This window comes from Eleutherodactylus coqui, chromosome 12, assembly GCF_035609145.1.
Source record: "Eleutherodactylus coqui strain aEleCoq1 chromosome 12, aEleCoq1.hap1, whole genome shotgun sequence".
In the NCBI taxonomy this organism is placed as follows: Eukaryota; Metazoa; Chordata; class Amphibia; order Anura; family Eleutherodactylidae; genus Eleutherodactylus; species Eleutherodactylus coqui.
Window position 1 is genome coordinate 95,357,718 of NC_089848.1, and position 16,961 is coordinate 95,374,678.

Sequence of the window (16,961 nt, forward strand, 5' to 3'; positions counted from 1 at the left end):
GGCCTCGGTTTTAGTACAATATGGTCAGTGCAGGACATTTTACTCATCTAGATAAGTTACAAGAGGAGGAACTAAATATGGACACACTTAATTAAATCTTAAGCTGACCCCTTACTTACAGGGCATAGGAATCCAGTAGAACCAGCACAGCGGGGTCTCATCTTGCATCAGAGGTCGGACCCCGCAGGTCATTTACTTCTGCTTCTAGTGCAGCCTTGTTGAAGGAATTTCTCTTTATTACTGTAATTTGCAGCATTTTTCTGCTCACTATTAACATCAAAGCAGCCAATAAACTGCAGTCCTGCTTCTTACAAGCAGCACATTGGTGGGACTTCTCCCACAATTTTCCAGAATCTTGGCAGAACCAAAAACAAAAAGAGGCAAATGTATCACGTTTTACAAACCACGATTTGCAACTTTTGTCCCTTTTACGCTAAAAAAAGTGGGCAGCGCTCAGCAAAAAGAGGGGGCGGCAATCTGATTTACTGGGATTACTCCAGACTCTGCTGTGTACAGTCTCCACTTTTATGTCCGGGTACTCCACCGTCACCTGAACAAACCATAACATGAAGTTATGTTCTGCTACATTACTTGCATACCAGTCCTGGTAATTTACACGCAAGAATCGTGAACACGCAGGAAAAGTAATGCAAGAGTAAGTAAAGCAAGTCTACCTGCCTAACTTTGTACCCCTTATATCTCATGTTATAGAGCTGGAGGAGTTGAGCAGATTGATATATAGTTTTTAGGGAGAAGATTCAGTTTACTGATTAAATCTCTGCTCATTCTGGGTTTAAGAGTCCAGTGGGTGGTCCTACCACTAGAAGCACCGCCCACTGGACTCCCAGTCCCAGAAGGATCAGAGATTTCATCAGTAAACAAGTTCTACTGACTCTTTCCCCACAAACCATATATCAATCTGCTCAGCTCCTCCGGCTCCATGCAGTCTGCTGATCAGACTGTATATATAATGTGACGGGTTCACTTTAATCCAGCAAGAAGTGCCGTCTTTCAGCAGAAAAAAGGACATCGGATAATTTGTAAATCCAAGAAATAAATGTCATCCCCCAGACCATCCTACACCCAAGATCACGAACTGACCATAGGATCCCCCACTCTACTCACCATTTATGGGGCTGACACATTATTCAAGCGCTATACTCCGCTGTCTTCATCAGTGTCATAGACCGAACGCAGAGACACCAAACATGTTCCACCGCAGCCCCATGCTATACAAATGTGTCCTAAGTATGGTTGTGCAGCGAGGACAAGGAGGGGTTGCGGACCGCCGCTCTAGTGACCCCAGCACTCAAATTTATGACTAATCCTATGGACAACCCCCTTAATACATTCAGTTCCCCCAATATCCAGATTTAGATTAAAGGGGTTAGGAGTTACACTCAGAATAGGTCATCAGTATCCAATTGGTTGGGATTGGCTGTTCAGGACCCCCGCAGATCAGCTGTTTGAGGCTGCCAAGGCACTCAGGGCAGCACAGCAGACACTTTGATGCATAGCAGACACAGTGCCGTACATTTTGTGGCCCCCCATGCCTGGTATAGCAGCTACATCTATTCACTTGAATGGGTGCTCTCAGGCCATGTGACAAATGAACGAGATGTCACAAACCTCATCCAACGCTCCTGATGAGCAGGGGGTCTCAAACAGCAGACCCCCGAAGATTGGAAATGGTTGACCATTTCTAGGATTATACACGGCCCTAAACCATCCTCCGCTAATACTCTGGTTAGGCAGTAGACTACATACAAGGTGCCTTCAAGTTTCAAGGTCTCCTCATTTTTTTTACAATGTTGAAGTGGTCCCCCGTGCTCCCTGATCACCTGACCTCGCACCCAGCGATTTTAGGCTTTTTCAAAACGTGGTCGCACGTTTCTGGTTATGCCGCTCCTTCTTCAGCAAGTTCTCAGAAGAAAAAAAACAGACCCCAAAACAAGCGTTCCAACGGCCATGTAATAATGGTGTCAATGTTGTGAGGAGTACGTACACAAAAAGTAAGATCATGAGACGTGACAATACATACACATTTCTGGGGGGGCGGGGGGGGGGGGGGGGAGTAGTTTTGTCTTTTTAGAAAAAAAAAAAAAATTAGGAGACCTCAATCCTAGCTAATAAATCACACAGGCGGCGGCCGTGCTGCGCCGTTTATGAGCGTGTTCTACAGGGATCGCTACTCTATAATGCAGCCTCCTCCACCCATCGATCGCACATAAAGTTGTACTATGTGCCAATTGTCTCCTGCCTGGGATCTATATACATTGACGAGTCAGTAAATAAGGCTGCACTTTCACCTAACTCAGCTCTTCACAAGAGATGAACCTCGGGGCGTTCCTTGGATGCACACCAGCATATTGATAAGCCGCACTGCGCAACGATAGCCATTAATGAATGAAGACAGGAGGTTCAGAGACTGACTCATCCGAGCGAGCAGTGGGCAGCGAGTGAAGATCATAGAATGGTAGGGTTGGAAGGGACCTCCAGGGTCATCGGGTCCAACCACCAAGATTTAAAGGAATGTTAACAAGCTGCAACAGCGTCTATACGGGACATCACAGGCTGCTGCAGCCAATGAAAGAACTCCATGATCGACCGCTGAGCTCAGTCATTGCAAGCTGCAGCAGCCTCTATACGGGACATCACAAGCTGCTGCGGTCAATGAAAGAACTCCATGATCGAGCGCGGAGCTCAGCCATTGCAAGCTGCAGCAGCCTCTATACGGGACATCACAGGCTGCTGCGGTCAATGAAAGAACTCTATGATCGAGTTCTGAGTTCTGTCATTGCAAGCTGCAGCAGCCTCTATATGGGACTTTACAGGCTGCTGCAGCCAAACATTGTGTCAGAGATTTCAGTCCTGGGACAGGAGGGGGAGGGAGGTATATTACCTGAAGTTGTTTTTCTCTATGAGCTGCCAAATTCCGGTCCCCATTTTTAGGTGTCCAAGATGGCTGCAGCAATTTTCTAATGCACACGGTCTTCTAATTGGCCATTGCGGATAATGTGAGCAGCTCTGGCCAATCAGATGACGAGTATAGTGCACTGGTAGTCTAACATTAGCAATGCATTGCGGGAATTAGGTAACCTGAAGATTGCATCGGCAGCTTGTCCGCCATATCACTTTCCGCGTCTATATATACACACCAGCTAATACATAAAACACACTAGAACACGGCTATGGCCTATAGCGGCAATACACAAACCCTACAAGTAGTTATGCGGAGAGCTGGTGCCATGCATGCATGCAGGGCACATATTTACTCCCTCATCTAGACGTCCAGAGTCATTCTTCCCATGTCGCCATGTCCAGGAGCGCTGGACTTTCTTCAATTACAAAAAAGCTCCTGGGCATTAGAGAATCTTAATAGAATCTCATTCAAGCGAGTAACTAAGTGCTAGATGTATGCCGAGATGTCGGGAGGTGAGCCCAACATTGGTGACTTTATCTTGTGCCTATGGTCAGGGCTGAGATGTGTGAACACCCCTTGGGGTATGTCCACACCGGCCGGATTTGCTGCTACATTAAATGCTGTGTATTTTCCGTGTGGGAAGTCTACAGCAAATCCACCCCGGGTGGGGACACCCCGATACAGCAGCCAAACAAGCTTGCCCCGCTGTCAATTTCCTCGCTGCCAAACTAACAGACAATTGGAAGCTAGGGGGCGTTGACTCCAGCAAAGCCCTTTCAGCCCCTTGCTTCCGGTGGTGGCAAGGTACAACAGTACCCACGTAAGGGTCCTTATGCACGGAATTCAGATTATCGCTGTGTCATGCACGTGGCTGAACCACAAGCAATGTTTGGTTTGCTTATAATTAGCCGCTCTGTTTTTGCAAGCAGAAAAATCAAATGCCGATCAGCTTGTGTAAACAGGCCATGCCTCATCTATGAATGACTGCCTGCTTACTGTGGCTGGCTCCGCCTCCGTCCGCTGTGCGATCGCCACTGCTGTGTGAAAGCATGGGAGCCATAATTGCTGGGGCGACGGTCGGGCGCTTAAAGGGACTACGTCATCAAAATATTTACATATTAAATTAAAACCAGGTAGTGAAACAATTTCCTAATTTGTTTTTATTTCCTGACTGTACATGGCTATGGGGGGCAGCAATCTTTCCTAAACTACATTTAACAGATGCTTTACAGCAGCTTCATGGGCCAGTCACACAGTGGGCACATTGACTTCTATGGCAGACTATTGTAGACATGCTCTGTAATCTCTGGTGCAGGGAGGGTGGAGTAAATAGTCACAGGTGATCGCCTATAGTGAATGGTGGATCCTGTGTTCTCTACATATGGGCATCCCCACGCAGTGTAATCCTGCCTGTGAAGTTAGGGCAATGACGGCTGAAAAGTTTTCTCTACAGATCAGAAAGTGTCAGACTAGTATTAGGCTGCCTGTCCACGGGCGTAGTGATATCCTCTGCCGGGGAGTGGAGACAGCTGACGGTTCTCCGTACTGAGCCTACCTGACAGATCGGCTCATCGCGGAGAATCGTGGCAAATTGCAGAATGCTGCGATTTGAATCCGGCAAGCAGAGAATCGCTATGATTTTCCGCTCGTAGACGCCGTGGCTGCACTTTCCATAGCAACGCTATGGAAAGCTTCAGAAAGCATGATTCGCTGGCAGAATCACGCCGGTGGACATGCAGCCTTAGGCTCTGTGATCAGTCTAAAAAATGCTGGATTTTAGCTTTTTTAACATAGCTTTTTAACATAAAAATGTGATTTACATAATAGGTCACTTTTGAATGACACATTTCCTCTAAATACCCCAAAATGGCCCACTGGAAGAGAACCCCACTGCAGCCACGTTTTCTGCCCCACACAGTAAGGCCGGGCTCACACAAACAGGACAGATTCTGCAGCAGAAGACCTGCGATAGATGGCGCTAAGTTATTGCAAATGACTGCGGGTGCATGCTGTGTTCCACGCAGATGTATGCATATGCACAGCGTATTGCCCACGCGGAAGAAAGAGCTCTCTCTCCTCCAGACAGCATTCCGGCTTTTCTATCCATTTCCGTAAAGGCTGCTGATGGTTCGCATCCACAGACATCTATTAAAGCCATCCACGCAGAATTCGTGTAAAATAGAGCATGCTGCAATTTTTCTTCCGCATTCGGAATTAGCAATTCATACCCACGGATGTGAAGGAGAATAAATGCCTTTCATTGCCCGCATTTCACCACGAATCTTCGCGCAGACGGCGAACGTGAAATCCGCAACTCAAATCCATTCATGCGAGACCGGCTTAATAATGTCCCATTTTACACGGCAAAATAAACAAGTTAATCGCCTCTCTTGCGCCTTCCTCTCTCCTAGATTACGGCACACGACGACTACAACCAATCGCTGGCCTGTCTGATGTCAGCGCTGGCTGCAGCAGTTACGTGCCCTCATGTGATTGCGCCAATCAAAGCGAGGCAGCGAATAACTCAACATATGTTTACTTGCAGTAGTTCACTCTCGGGCGCAGAAATGCGTATGACGTTGATTTCCTAGCATCGGTTTGGCTGTCAGGGCGACCTCCGGCACACGTACCCCCCTGTGTACAGGACCACCAGTGATACAACCTGGGCACCACTGAGGAGATCCTGAGAATAAGACCCATCGGGAGCTGGAGGAGCGCCGGGTTGTCAGCAAACCACGGGGCGCATTCTGGTAAATACGGATATAGGAGATTGTGAGAGCAGTCTTTATACTTCCCTCATGGTGCCGGCCGAGGCCTCCCTGCGCAGTACGGAGAGAACCCAGGTGGAAGTCCCACTCGCTTCACAGAAACAAGGCCAAGTAGTACGAGGACTACAAGTGCCATATTGTACGCGGAGAAAACCGCCACATGGAGTGACGGCAGGAAAACCCAACATCCTGTCATGAGGGAATAGAACACCACAGCGTCCAGACTTGTAAATACAGACGGAGGAGGACAGGGCCCCGCACCCGCCGGGGGGGGGGGGGGGGGGGGGGGAAGGAAGGGAACAGGGCCCCGCACCCGCCGGGGGGGGGGGGGGGGGGGCAAGGAAGGGAACAGGGCCCCGCACCCGCCGGGGGGGGGGGGGGGGGGGGGGCAAGGAAGGGAACAGGGCCCCGCACCCGCCGGGGGGGGGGGGGGGGCAAGGAAGGGAACAGGGCCCCGCACCCGCCGGACGTCTGCCACCTACAAAAGATGAACGGTCGATTCACAGACATAAGAACCCCCACATTACCGCCAGTTTGGAGGCGCACTGTGTAATGCACAGTGGGCTGTGGAAATGTAAGCCGGCAGCCCACACTTATGTAAGTAGTCTATAAGAGAATCTGTCTTTGTTGCCCATAGCAACCAATCACAGCTTTCTTTTTACCTCAGCAGTATAAGGAATGAACGCTGCGCTGTGATTGGTTGCTATGTGCACAAAAGACAGTTTTTCTTTTAGTCTGCTTCCATAGGAGTGTGGTGCCGGCCTACTTTTGCGCAGACCACCTTGTATATCAAGGAACCCCACTGCTAGTGGTCTTCCTATAACTACTGCAGCGGCTGCATATTCCCCGTCTCCTCTCCTAAAATGTCTTTCATTCCTCACAATATAATAATTCTGAAGCATCTTTCCTTAGAATTCTGCATGGTGTCGTTCCTCTGTTTTGCCTCCTGGAAATTTATGAACAAACTGAGAATTGAATGCTACCAGATGGGGGGTCCCTGCATGCGCTGATACTATCCATTCAGTGCTGACTTTGTAAGGACATGAGAATGGCAACATTCGCTTCTCGATCTACTCATAAATTTCCAGGAGGAACAACAGAGGAACGGCACAAGACATGCGGTCTAAAAAAAGATGCTCCAGAATTGTTATTTCATAGGGAATACAAATATTTAGTAAAACGGACATTTAAGGAAAAGGTTCCCATTATCCCCTTCCAACCCCAGGACATACACACACATATACATACATACATACATACATATATACATATACATACACACACACACATATATTATATATATATATGTTTAATATGGGCTCCGAAACAGAGCCCACTCCATACTCGGCCAAAGTAAACTGTCTTTGCAGTTGACACCCAGCCGCAAAAGCCAAGATAAACGTTCACGCTGATCATGGCTATCGATCCCTTACATGCTGCTGTCCATTCTGACAGCATTTAAAGTGCCTGATCATGGTTCAGAGGTCTTGAACATCCCGTCCTCCACGACATAACAGCGAGGACCTTCTGAAGGCCCTCTGAGCTGCCATGTTTTTCTGCCTATTAAGACGCGCCTGCAGCCTGTCTTAATAGGAGGACTTCAGAAGAACCATAAACTGGTATAATTAGGTTTTACAGTATAGGATATAAGCAATCAAACGATCGCAAGTTCAAGTTCCGTAAGAGGAATAAAAAAATGCAATAAGTGAAAAAAGTTTTTACTGTATAAAAAGAAAAAAAAAAACCTTTCCCCATATTTAGAATTAAAAAAAAACACTATTTGGTATTGCCACATCTGTAAAAGTCCGATCTATGAGGATAACACATTACTTATCCCGCACGGCAGAGATCTTCAGAAACTCCCCCCCCCCCCCCCCCCCCCCCATTGCTTGCTTATTCTGTCATTGGTCTGGCGTGGAGTTTGTAAACGTCGGGGAATGGTTCGCGAATGACTGAACGACCGACTTTTACACATAAAACGAATGACGAACACAAGCAAACAATTTATTGAGGGTCGCAGCTCGTTATTCTGACTCTTCATAACCTCAGCATGAACTGAGATGGAACTAAAACTGTCAAGTCATCCGGCCCGCGGGACCCTCAGGAATGTTTGGCGCACCTCATTATGCCAGAATGTTCGCTTAGTGCTCTCAGCTATTTAAGTGTGACAGTGATCCACAGATGTAGCAGATCCGAGTCGCCCCTGTTCAGGCCGCTTCGTGTGTGACGGACGGTTATTCTAGATTATATATTGTAGTTGGTTTACCTTCTCTCAGACATACAGATAATATTTTGGCAAATGACAAACTCAACTCTGCTACATCTGACAAAGCAGATTGTATGGATTTTATAATTGGTCAGTGAATCACTTTTAATGGTTTCCACAGAGAATTGTTCTTCTGCTCACTCCTACAAGGTGGCACCCTTCTGAGTCGGTACGCCAGCCGACAGTGTTGGTGAAGGTTGGGTTCGGCTCAATTTTTTTTAACAAGCTGTTCAGTTTTTCACCTATGTTGTGATGTGGGGTTCATACGGACAACGTGCGGCTGGGAAGTCTGGTTTCCTTTTCCACTTCGCACTTTTATACCTACCTTGGCTACAAGACGTGTACCTGGAGTGCATACCGTGTGCACACGGATATGTTACATAGGTATACAGAGCGATGATCAGTGGCAGATTATTAGATGGCTCCCAGGTACATGACAGCGATCAGTGTCAGATTATCAGATGTCCCTGTGTATATGACAGAGCAATGATCAGTGGTGGATTATCAGATGGCCCCGTGTATATGACAGAGCGATGATCAGTGGTGGATTATCAGATGGCCTTGTGTATATGACAGAGCAATGATCAGTGGTGGATTATCAGATGTCCTCCGTGTACATGACAGCGATCAGTGTCAGATTATCAGATGTCCCCATGTATATGACAGAGCAATGATCAGTGGTGGATTATCAGATGTCCTCCGTGTACATGACAGCAATCAGTGTCAGATTATCAAATGTCCCTGTGTACATGACAGCGATCAGTGGTGGATTATCAGATGTCCTCCATGTACATGACAGCGTTCAGTGGTGGATTATCAGATGTCCTCCATGTACATGACAGCGTTCAGTGGTGGATTATCAGATGGCCCCCCGTGTACATGACAGCAATCAGTGGTGGATTATCAGATGGCCCCCCGTGTACATGACAGCGATCAGTGGTGGATTATCAGATGGCCCCCCGTGTACATGACAGCGATCAGTGGTGGATTATCAGATGTCCTCCGTGTACATGACAGCGATCAGTGGTGGATTATCAGATGTCCTCCGTGTACATGACAGCGATCAGGAGGGGATTATCAGATGTCCCCCCGTGTACCTGACAGCGATCAGTGGTGGATTATCAGATGGCCCCCCCGTGTACATGACAGCGATCAGTGGTGGATTATCAGATGGCCCCCCCGTGTACATGACAGCGATCAGTGGTGGATTATCAGATGTCCTCCATGTACATGACAGCGATCAGTGGTGGATTATCAGATGTCCTCCGTGTACATGACAGCGATCAGTGGTAGATTATCAGATGGCCCCCCCGTGTACATGACAGCGATCAGTGGTGGATTATCAGATGTCCTCCATGTACATGACAGCGATCAGTGGCGGATTATCAGATGTCCTCCATGTACATGACAGCGATCAGTGGTGGATTATCAGATGGCCCCCCCGTGTACATGACAGCGATCAGTGGTGGATTATCAGATGTCCTCCATGTACATGACAGCGATCAGTGGTGGATTATCAGATGTCCTCCGTGTACATGACAGCGATCAGTGGTAGATTATCAGATGGCCCCCCCGTGTACATGACAGCGATCAGTGGTGGATTATCAGATGTCCTCCATGTACATGACAGCGATCAGTGGCGGATTATCAGATGTCCTCCATGTACATGACAGCGATCAGTGGTGGATTATCAGATGGCCCCCCGTGTACATGACTGCGATCAGTGGTGGATTATCAGATGTCCTCCATGTACATGACAGCGATCAGTGGCGGATTATCAGATGTCCTCTGTGTACATGACAGCGATCAGTGGCGGATTATCAGATGTCCTCCGGGTACATGACAGCGATCAGTGGTGGATTATTAGATGTCCCCGTATATATGACAGCAATCAGCGGTGGATTATCAGATGTCCTCCGTGTATATGACAGCGATCAGTGTCAGATTATCAGATGTCCCCGTGTATATGACAGAGCAGTGATCAGTGGCGGATTATCAGATGGCCCTGTGTACATGACAGCAATGATCAGTGGTGGATTATCAGATGGCCCCGTGTACACGACAGAGCGATGATCAGTGGTGGATTATCAGATGGCCCCGTGTATATGACAGAGCGATGATCAGTGGTGGATTATCAGATGGCCCCGTGTATATGACAGAGCGATGATCAGTGGTGGATTATCAGATGGCCTTGTGTATATGACAGAGCGATGATCAGTGGTGGATTATCAGATGGCCTTGTGTATATGACAGAGCGATGATCAGTGGTGGATTATCAGATGGCCTTGTGTATATGACAGAGCGATGATCAGTGGTGGATTATCAGATGGCCTTGTGTATATGACAGATCAGTGACGGATCAGTGGCAGCCCACCAAACACAGGCCTGTGGCCGACCCCTGTGTATTATTTACTGACTGCACACCGCTCACAGCCGGCCACCTACAGATACAGAGGTAGGTACTGCAACTCAGTAGCTGCTGCCCAGAGCAGATCCACCAGCGCAGAGCCAGGATGGCAGCTTCACAGCATGTGTACAAGAATGCTAATGACAGCTCCATAGGGGGCACTCTATATATACACCAACAGGGATGGCAGCTCCATAGGGGGCACTCTATATATACACCAACAGGGATGACAGCCCCATAGGGGGACCTCTATATATACACCAACAGAGATGATAGCTCCATAGGGGGCACTCTATATATACACCAACAGGGATGGCAGCTCCATAGGGGGCACTCTATATATACACCAACAGGGATGGCAGCTCCATAGGGGGCACTCTATATATACACCAACAGGGATGGCAGCTCCATAGGGGGCACTCTATATATACACCAACAGGGATGATAGCTCCATAGGGGGCACTCTATATATACACCAACAGGGATGGCAGCTCCATAGGGGGCACTCTATATATACACCAACAGGGATGGCAGCTCCATAGGGGGCACTCTATATATACACCAACAGGGATGGCAGCTCCATAGGGGGCACTCTATATATACACCAACAGGGATGGCAGCTCCATAGGGGGCACTCTATATATACACCAACAGGGATGGCAGCTCCATAGGGGGCACTCTATATATACACCAACAGGGATGGCAGCTCCATAGGGGGCACTCTATATATACACCAACAGGGATGGCAGCTCCATAGGGGGCACTCTATATATACACCAACAGGGATGACAGCCCCATAGGGGGCACTCTATATATACACCAACAGGGATGGCAGCTCCATAGGGGGCACTCTATATATACACCAACAGGGATGGCAGCTCCATAGGGGGCACGCTATATATACACCAATTGGAATGACAGCTCTATAGGGTGCACTCTATATAGACACCAACAGGGATGACAGCGCCATAGGGGGCACACTATATATACACACCAACAGGTATGGCAGCTCCATAGGGGGCACGCTATATATACACACCAACAGGGATGGCAGCTCCATAGGGGGCACGCTATATATACACCAATAGGGATGACAGCCCCATAGGGTGCACTCTATATATACACCAACAGGGATGACAGCCCCATAGGGAGCACTCTATATACACACACCAACAGGGATGACAGCTCCATAGGGAGCACTCTATATATACACCAACAGGGATGACAGCTCCATAGGGAGCACTCTATATATACACCAACAGGGATGACAGCCCCATAGGGAGCACTCTATATATACACCAACAGGGATGACAGCCCCATAGGGGGCACTCTATATATACACACCAGCAGGGATGACAGCCCCATAGGGGGCACTCTATATATACACACCAGCAGGGATGACAGCCCCATAGGGGGCACTCTATATATACACACCAGCAGGGATGACAGCCCCATAGGGGGCACTCTATATATACACACCAGCAGGGATGACAGCCCCACAGGGGGCACTCTATATATACACACCAGCAGGGATGACAGCCCCATAGGGGGCACTCTATATATACACACCAGCAGGGATGACAGCCCCATAGGGGGCACTCTATATATACACACCGGCAGGGATGACAGCCCCACAGGGAGCACTCTATATATACACCAACAGGGATGACAGCCCCACAGGGAGCACTCTATATATACACCAACAGGGATGACAGCCCCACAGGGAGCACTCTATATATACACCAACAGGGATGACAGCCCCACAGGGAGCACTCTATATATACACCAACAGGGATGACAGCCCCATAGGGAGCACTCTATATATACACCAACAGGGATGACAGCCCCATAGGGAGCACTCTATATATACACCAACAGGGATGACAGCCCCATAGGGGGCACTCTATATATACACACCAGCAGGGATGACAGCCCCATAGGGGGCACTCTATATATACACACCAGCAGGGATGACAGCCCCATAGGGGGCACTCTATATATACACACCAGCAGGGATGACAGCCCCATAGGGGGCACTCTATATATACACACCAGCAGGGATGACAGCCCCATAGGGGGCACTCTATATATACACACCAGCAGGGATGACAGCCCCACAGGGGGCACTCTATATATACACACCAGCAGGGATGACAGCCCCACAGGGGGCACTCTATATATACACACCGGCAGGGATGACAGCCCCACAGGGAGCACTCTATATATACACCAACAGGGATGACAGCCCCACAGGGAGCACTCTATATATACACCAACAGGGATGACAGCCCCACAGGGAGCACTCTATATATACACCAACAGGGATGACAGCCCCACAGGGAGCACTCTATATATACACCAACAGGGATGACAGCCCCACAGGGAGCACTCTATATATACACCAACAGGGATGACAGCCCCACAGGGAGCACTCTATATATACACCAACAGGGATGACAGCCCCACAGGGAGCACTCTATATATACACCAACAGGGATGACAGCCCCACAGGGAGCACTCTATATATACACCAACAGGGATGACAGCCCCATAGGGAGCACTCTATATATACACCAACAGGGATGACAGCCCCATAGGGGGCACTCTATATATACACACCAGCAGGGATGACAGCCCCATAGGGGGCACTCTATATATACACACCAGCAGGGATGACAGCCCCATAGGGGGCACTCTATATATACACACCAGCAGGGATGACAGCCCCACAGGGAGCACTCTATATATACACACCGGCAGGGATGACAGCCCCACAGGGAGCACTCTATATATACACCAACAGGGATGACAGCCCCATAGGGAGCACTCTATATATACACCAACAGGGATGACAGCCCCATAGGGGGCACTCTATATATACACACCAGCAGGGATGACAGCCCCATAGGGGGCACTCTATATATACACACCGGCAGGGATGACAGCCCCACAGGGAGCACTCTATATATACACCAACAGGGATGACAGCCCCACAGGGAGCACTCTATATATACACCAACAGGGATGACAGCCCCACAGGGAGCACTCTATATATACACCAACAGGGATGACAGCCCCATAGGGAGCACTCTATATATACACCAACAGGGATGACAGCCCCATAGGGAGCACTCTATATATACACCAACAGGGATGACAGCCCCATAGGGGGCACTCTATATATACACACCAGCAGGGATGACAGCCCCATAGGGGGCACTCTATATATACACACCAGCAGGGATGACAGCCCCATAGGGGGCACTCTATATATACACACCAGCAGGGATGACAGCCCCATAGGGGGCACTCTATATATACACACCAGCAGGGATGACAGCCCCATAGGGGGCACTCTATATATACACACCAGCAGGGATGACAGCCCCATAGGGGGCACTCTATATATACACACCAGCAGGGATGACAGCCCCATAGGGGGCACTCTATATATACACACCAGCAGGGATGACAGCCCCATAGGGGGCACTCTATATATACACACCAGCAGGGATGACAGCCCCATAGGGTTTTCTCTCTATACACCAACAGGGATGACAGCTCCATAGGGTGCAGTATATATATATATATATATATATATATATATATATATATATATATATATACACACACATATACATATATACACACACACACACACACACACACACACACACACGATAGGCAGCTCCATAGGGGGCACTAATTATATATAAATAGATTCATAGAATGGTAGTGTTGGCAGGGACCTCCAGGGCCATCGGCTCCAGCTCCAGCTCCCAGCTCAGTGCAGGACATAATGATGATGACTGCTCCATAAGGTGCGATATACATGCATGAACGGTGATGACAGCCCCAGGGGGCGCCCCATATACAGGACTGCAGCAGCTCCACAGGCTGCACTGTATACACACATAATGGCAGCTCCATGTGCTCCTACCTTCATCCTCCAGCTCCAGTTTCTCCAGCATGCCTTCGATGGTGCCGTGAGCCTGTGCGGGGAGAGAGACAGGGATGAGCGGTCATACAGGGAGGAGGCGGCCCCACGTCTGCTCCCCTCTACACACAGCACTGGGGGACGGCCCTGACTACACGGGGGCGGGGTCTCTAACCTTTACCTGACGCCTATTGGCCAAGCTAGAAGCAACACCTCTGATTGGTGAACGGCATAAACTGCGTTATCCAATGGCTGGAAGAACTACATGTTGCTCCGCCCCTTTTCCGCAGCGCACAAACAAGAGCCGCCGCCGGCTGTTACTATGGAGACCTGGTGGGGGTCATTCTCTAAACTGCGCACCATATTGGCACAGGGGGTTTCTGGCGGCTCCACCCTGAGTGTAGTGTGTGGGAAAGACTCACACCAAGTCCCAAGCATTTAGTACGTGCATTAGCCAATGCAGTCAGATGTTACGGTCACAAAAGTGCTGCAGATTTGTCACAATATTGCAAAAAATCTCGGATTTTAATACAGTTTTGGGGTAAAAAAAAAAAAAAAAAGCGCTGCTTGAGCGCAGTGTGTGAAGAAGTGGCTGCACTACGATTACAGCCCCGGCTGCTTCTGAGGCAAATCCCCTTATTTTCCATGTGTTTTCCCCGTTATGTAGTTTATACCGGCGTGAAGTTACGTCCGGAGGCCCCGTCAGCCCATCACGCGGCGATATTCTTGAACGGACACCAGTATGGACCCCGCTGCAAGTTGTAGTGGCGCTGCTGGTATCCATTGAAGAATGGAAGGAGTGCGTTGTCAGAAACTTACATGCGGCGTGGAATTCAAATCCACGACATGTCGCCGTCTCTACTGCAGAACTCACCGCCTCTTAACGGGAATTCGTGGTGAAACCCGCTTCAAAACCCTCAGCAAGTGGTACAGGTTTAGAGGCAGGCGTTCCACGGGTGATCCGATGTCCGCTGCGGACATTCCGCTGAAAATCCCCCTCGTGTGAGCGTGCGCTCAGGCTGGGCGTCCACTGGGCGGAATTTCTGTGCGGACTTCCTTCACGGAAATTCCGCCTGCAATTGTAATCCTGGGATTAAGCCGCAAAGCGGACGAGATTTGCGAAAATCTCATCCACACACTGCACAGAAGCCGTGGCGGCCAAGCCGCGCTAAAACTGACATGCGGCATGTCAATTTTATCGCTGTCTCCGCTGCATGGAGAGGAGAGATGGCCGCAGCAGGCATTTCTGCTGTGGAAATCACACGGGATTTCTGCGCGGTCCCGCTGCGGTCATTCCGCAGGATTTACGCCCAGTGGGGACCCAGCCTTAGGCCTCATGTCCACGGGGAAAATGAAATATAAAAATCTGCGCGGGTCTTCCGCGTGTGCGATCCGCGCCCATAGGGAATCATTGGGCACCCGCAGGTAATTAAATACCCACGGATGTCATTTTTCCCCAGTGTGCGGATTGCTTGTGCGGGAAAACAACCGCAGCATGCACAATTTTCTGCGGTTTCCCGCAAGGATGACTTACATTGAAGACAATGGAAGCCATTCGTGACGCGCATTTGCGGGAAAGCAGGGCGTTTAAAAAGAAAAAAGCATGGCGTCGGTGTTCTGAGCGCATCAACCGTGCAGAAGAAGGAAGATCTGGTCGCGACCGAGGAGACACGCGCCGCGTCCAGAAAGGTGAATAAAGACAAGTGTATTTTTGGCCTCATATCTGCGGGTACGGCAACCGCTGCTGGGTTCTGCCCTGGGAAATCATGCGTGCCTTGGTTCCGGGGCTGTATTTATGTTCTTGTCTTACAGCTCCCACTGCTGCGCTGCTGGTAACAGGGGTGTACCAATAGGGGTTGCGGTTGCACCCAGGCCCAGGAGCCTTAGGGGGCCCATAAGGCCTCTCTTCTCCCTATAGGCAGCCCAGTACTATGAATGAAGCATTATAGTTGGGGGCCCTGTTACAGGTTTTGCATTGGGGCCCAGGAGCTTCAGTTATGCCTCTAGCCAGTAATACATTCTGCGGATACGGATGCAACATGTTCAGTAGGTGGCAAGTAGCTCTGATGATGGATGGCTGGGGGGCTAAAGGAGAGAAGATACAGGCCCCCTTTTGTATTGTATACGATGTAGCCCATCAAAGGGGTTGTCCAGAACTTTTCCTGTTGACCTGTCCTCAGGATAGGTCGGTTATCAAGAGTTGATCGACCGGGATCCCTGCCAGTCAGCTGATCGCCATGCCTGCTGTCAGTGCTGCAAGCAGATAGTGCTGTGCACATTGCAGTGGCCCGGGTTGTTATTGCATTGAATTCAACGGAAGCGATGGTTGTAGTACTAACCTGAGCCCAAGCAATACGGACACATCTATCGGCTTTTAGCGCTGTCCACACCGACAGCAGGCCTGGCGATCAGCTGATCGATCGGTGGGGATACCTTTGCCGATCAACTATTGATGACCTATTCCCCTTCCTCCTCGTCCGGCGCTCCCACTTTCTCCCCGTCCGCTGATAAGGGCATCCGGCCTGCTGCACTGCACAGCGGGCCAGCTGATGGACGGAGATGCCGAGTTGCGGACCACCGCCCATCAACTACTGATAACCTCAGCATAGGTCATTAATAGTTGATCGGTGGGGGTCTGCAGCTCAGGACCCCTCACCCCC

The 16,961-nt window shown here is 49.5% G+C and overlaps 1 protein-coding gene across 3 annotated transcripts in view; it reads right to left on the reverse strand.

Annotated features, from left to right (window-relative positions):
- Positions 1-16,961, reverse strand: part of PRKAG2 (protein kinase AMP-activated non-catalytic subunit gamma 2) — a 318,286-nt gene that overhangs the window by 51,175 nt on the left and 250,150 nt on the right. For all 3 annotated transcript variants that reach the window (XM_066585251.1, XM_066585252.1, XM_066585253.1), the window contains one exon: positions 14,305-14,356. In XM_066585251.1, coding sequence (XP_066441348.1) covers positions 14,305-14,356 — 52 coding nt within the window. The remainder of the gene's footprint in view (positions 1-14,304; positions 14,357-16,961) is intronic.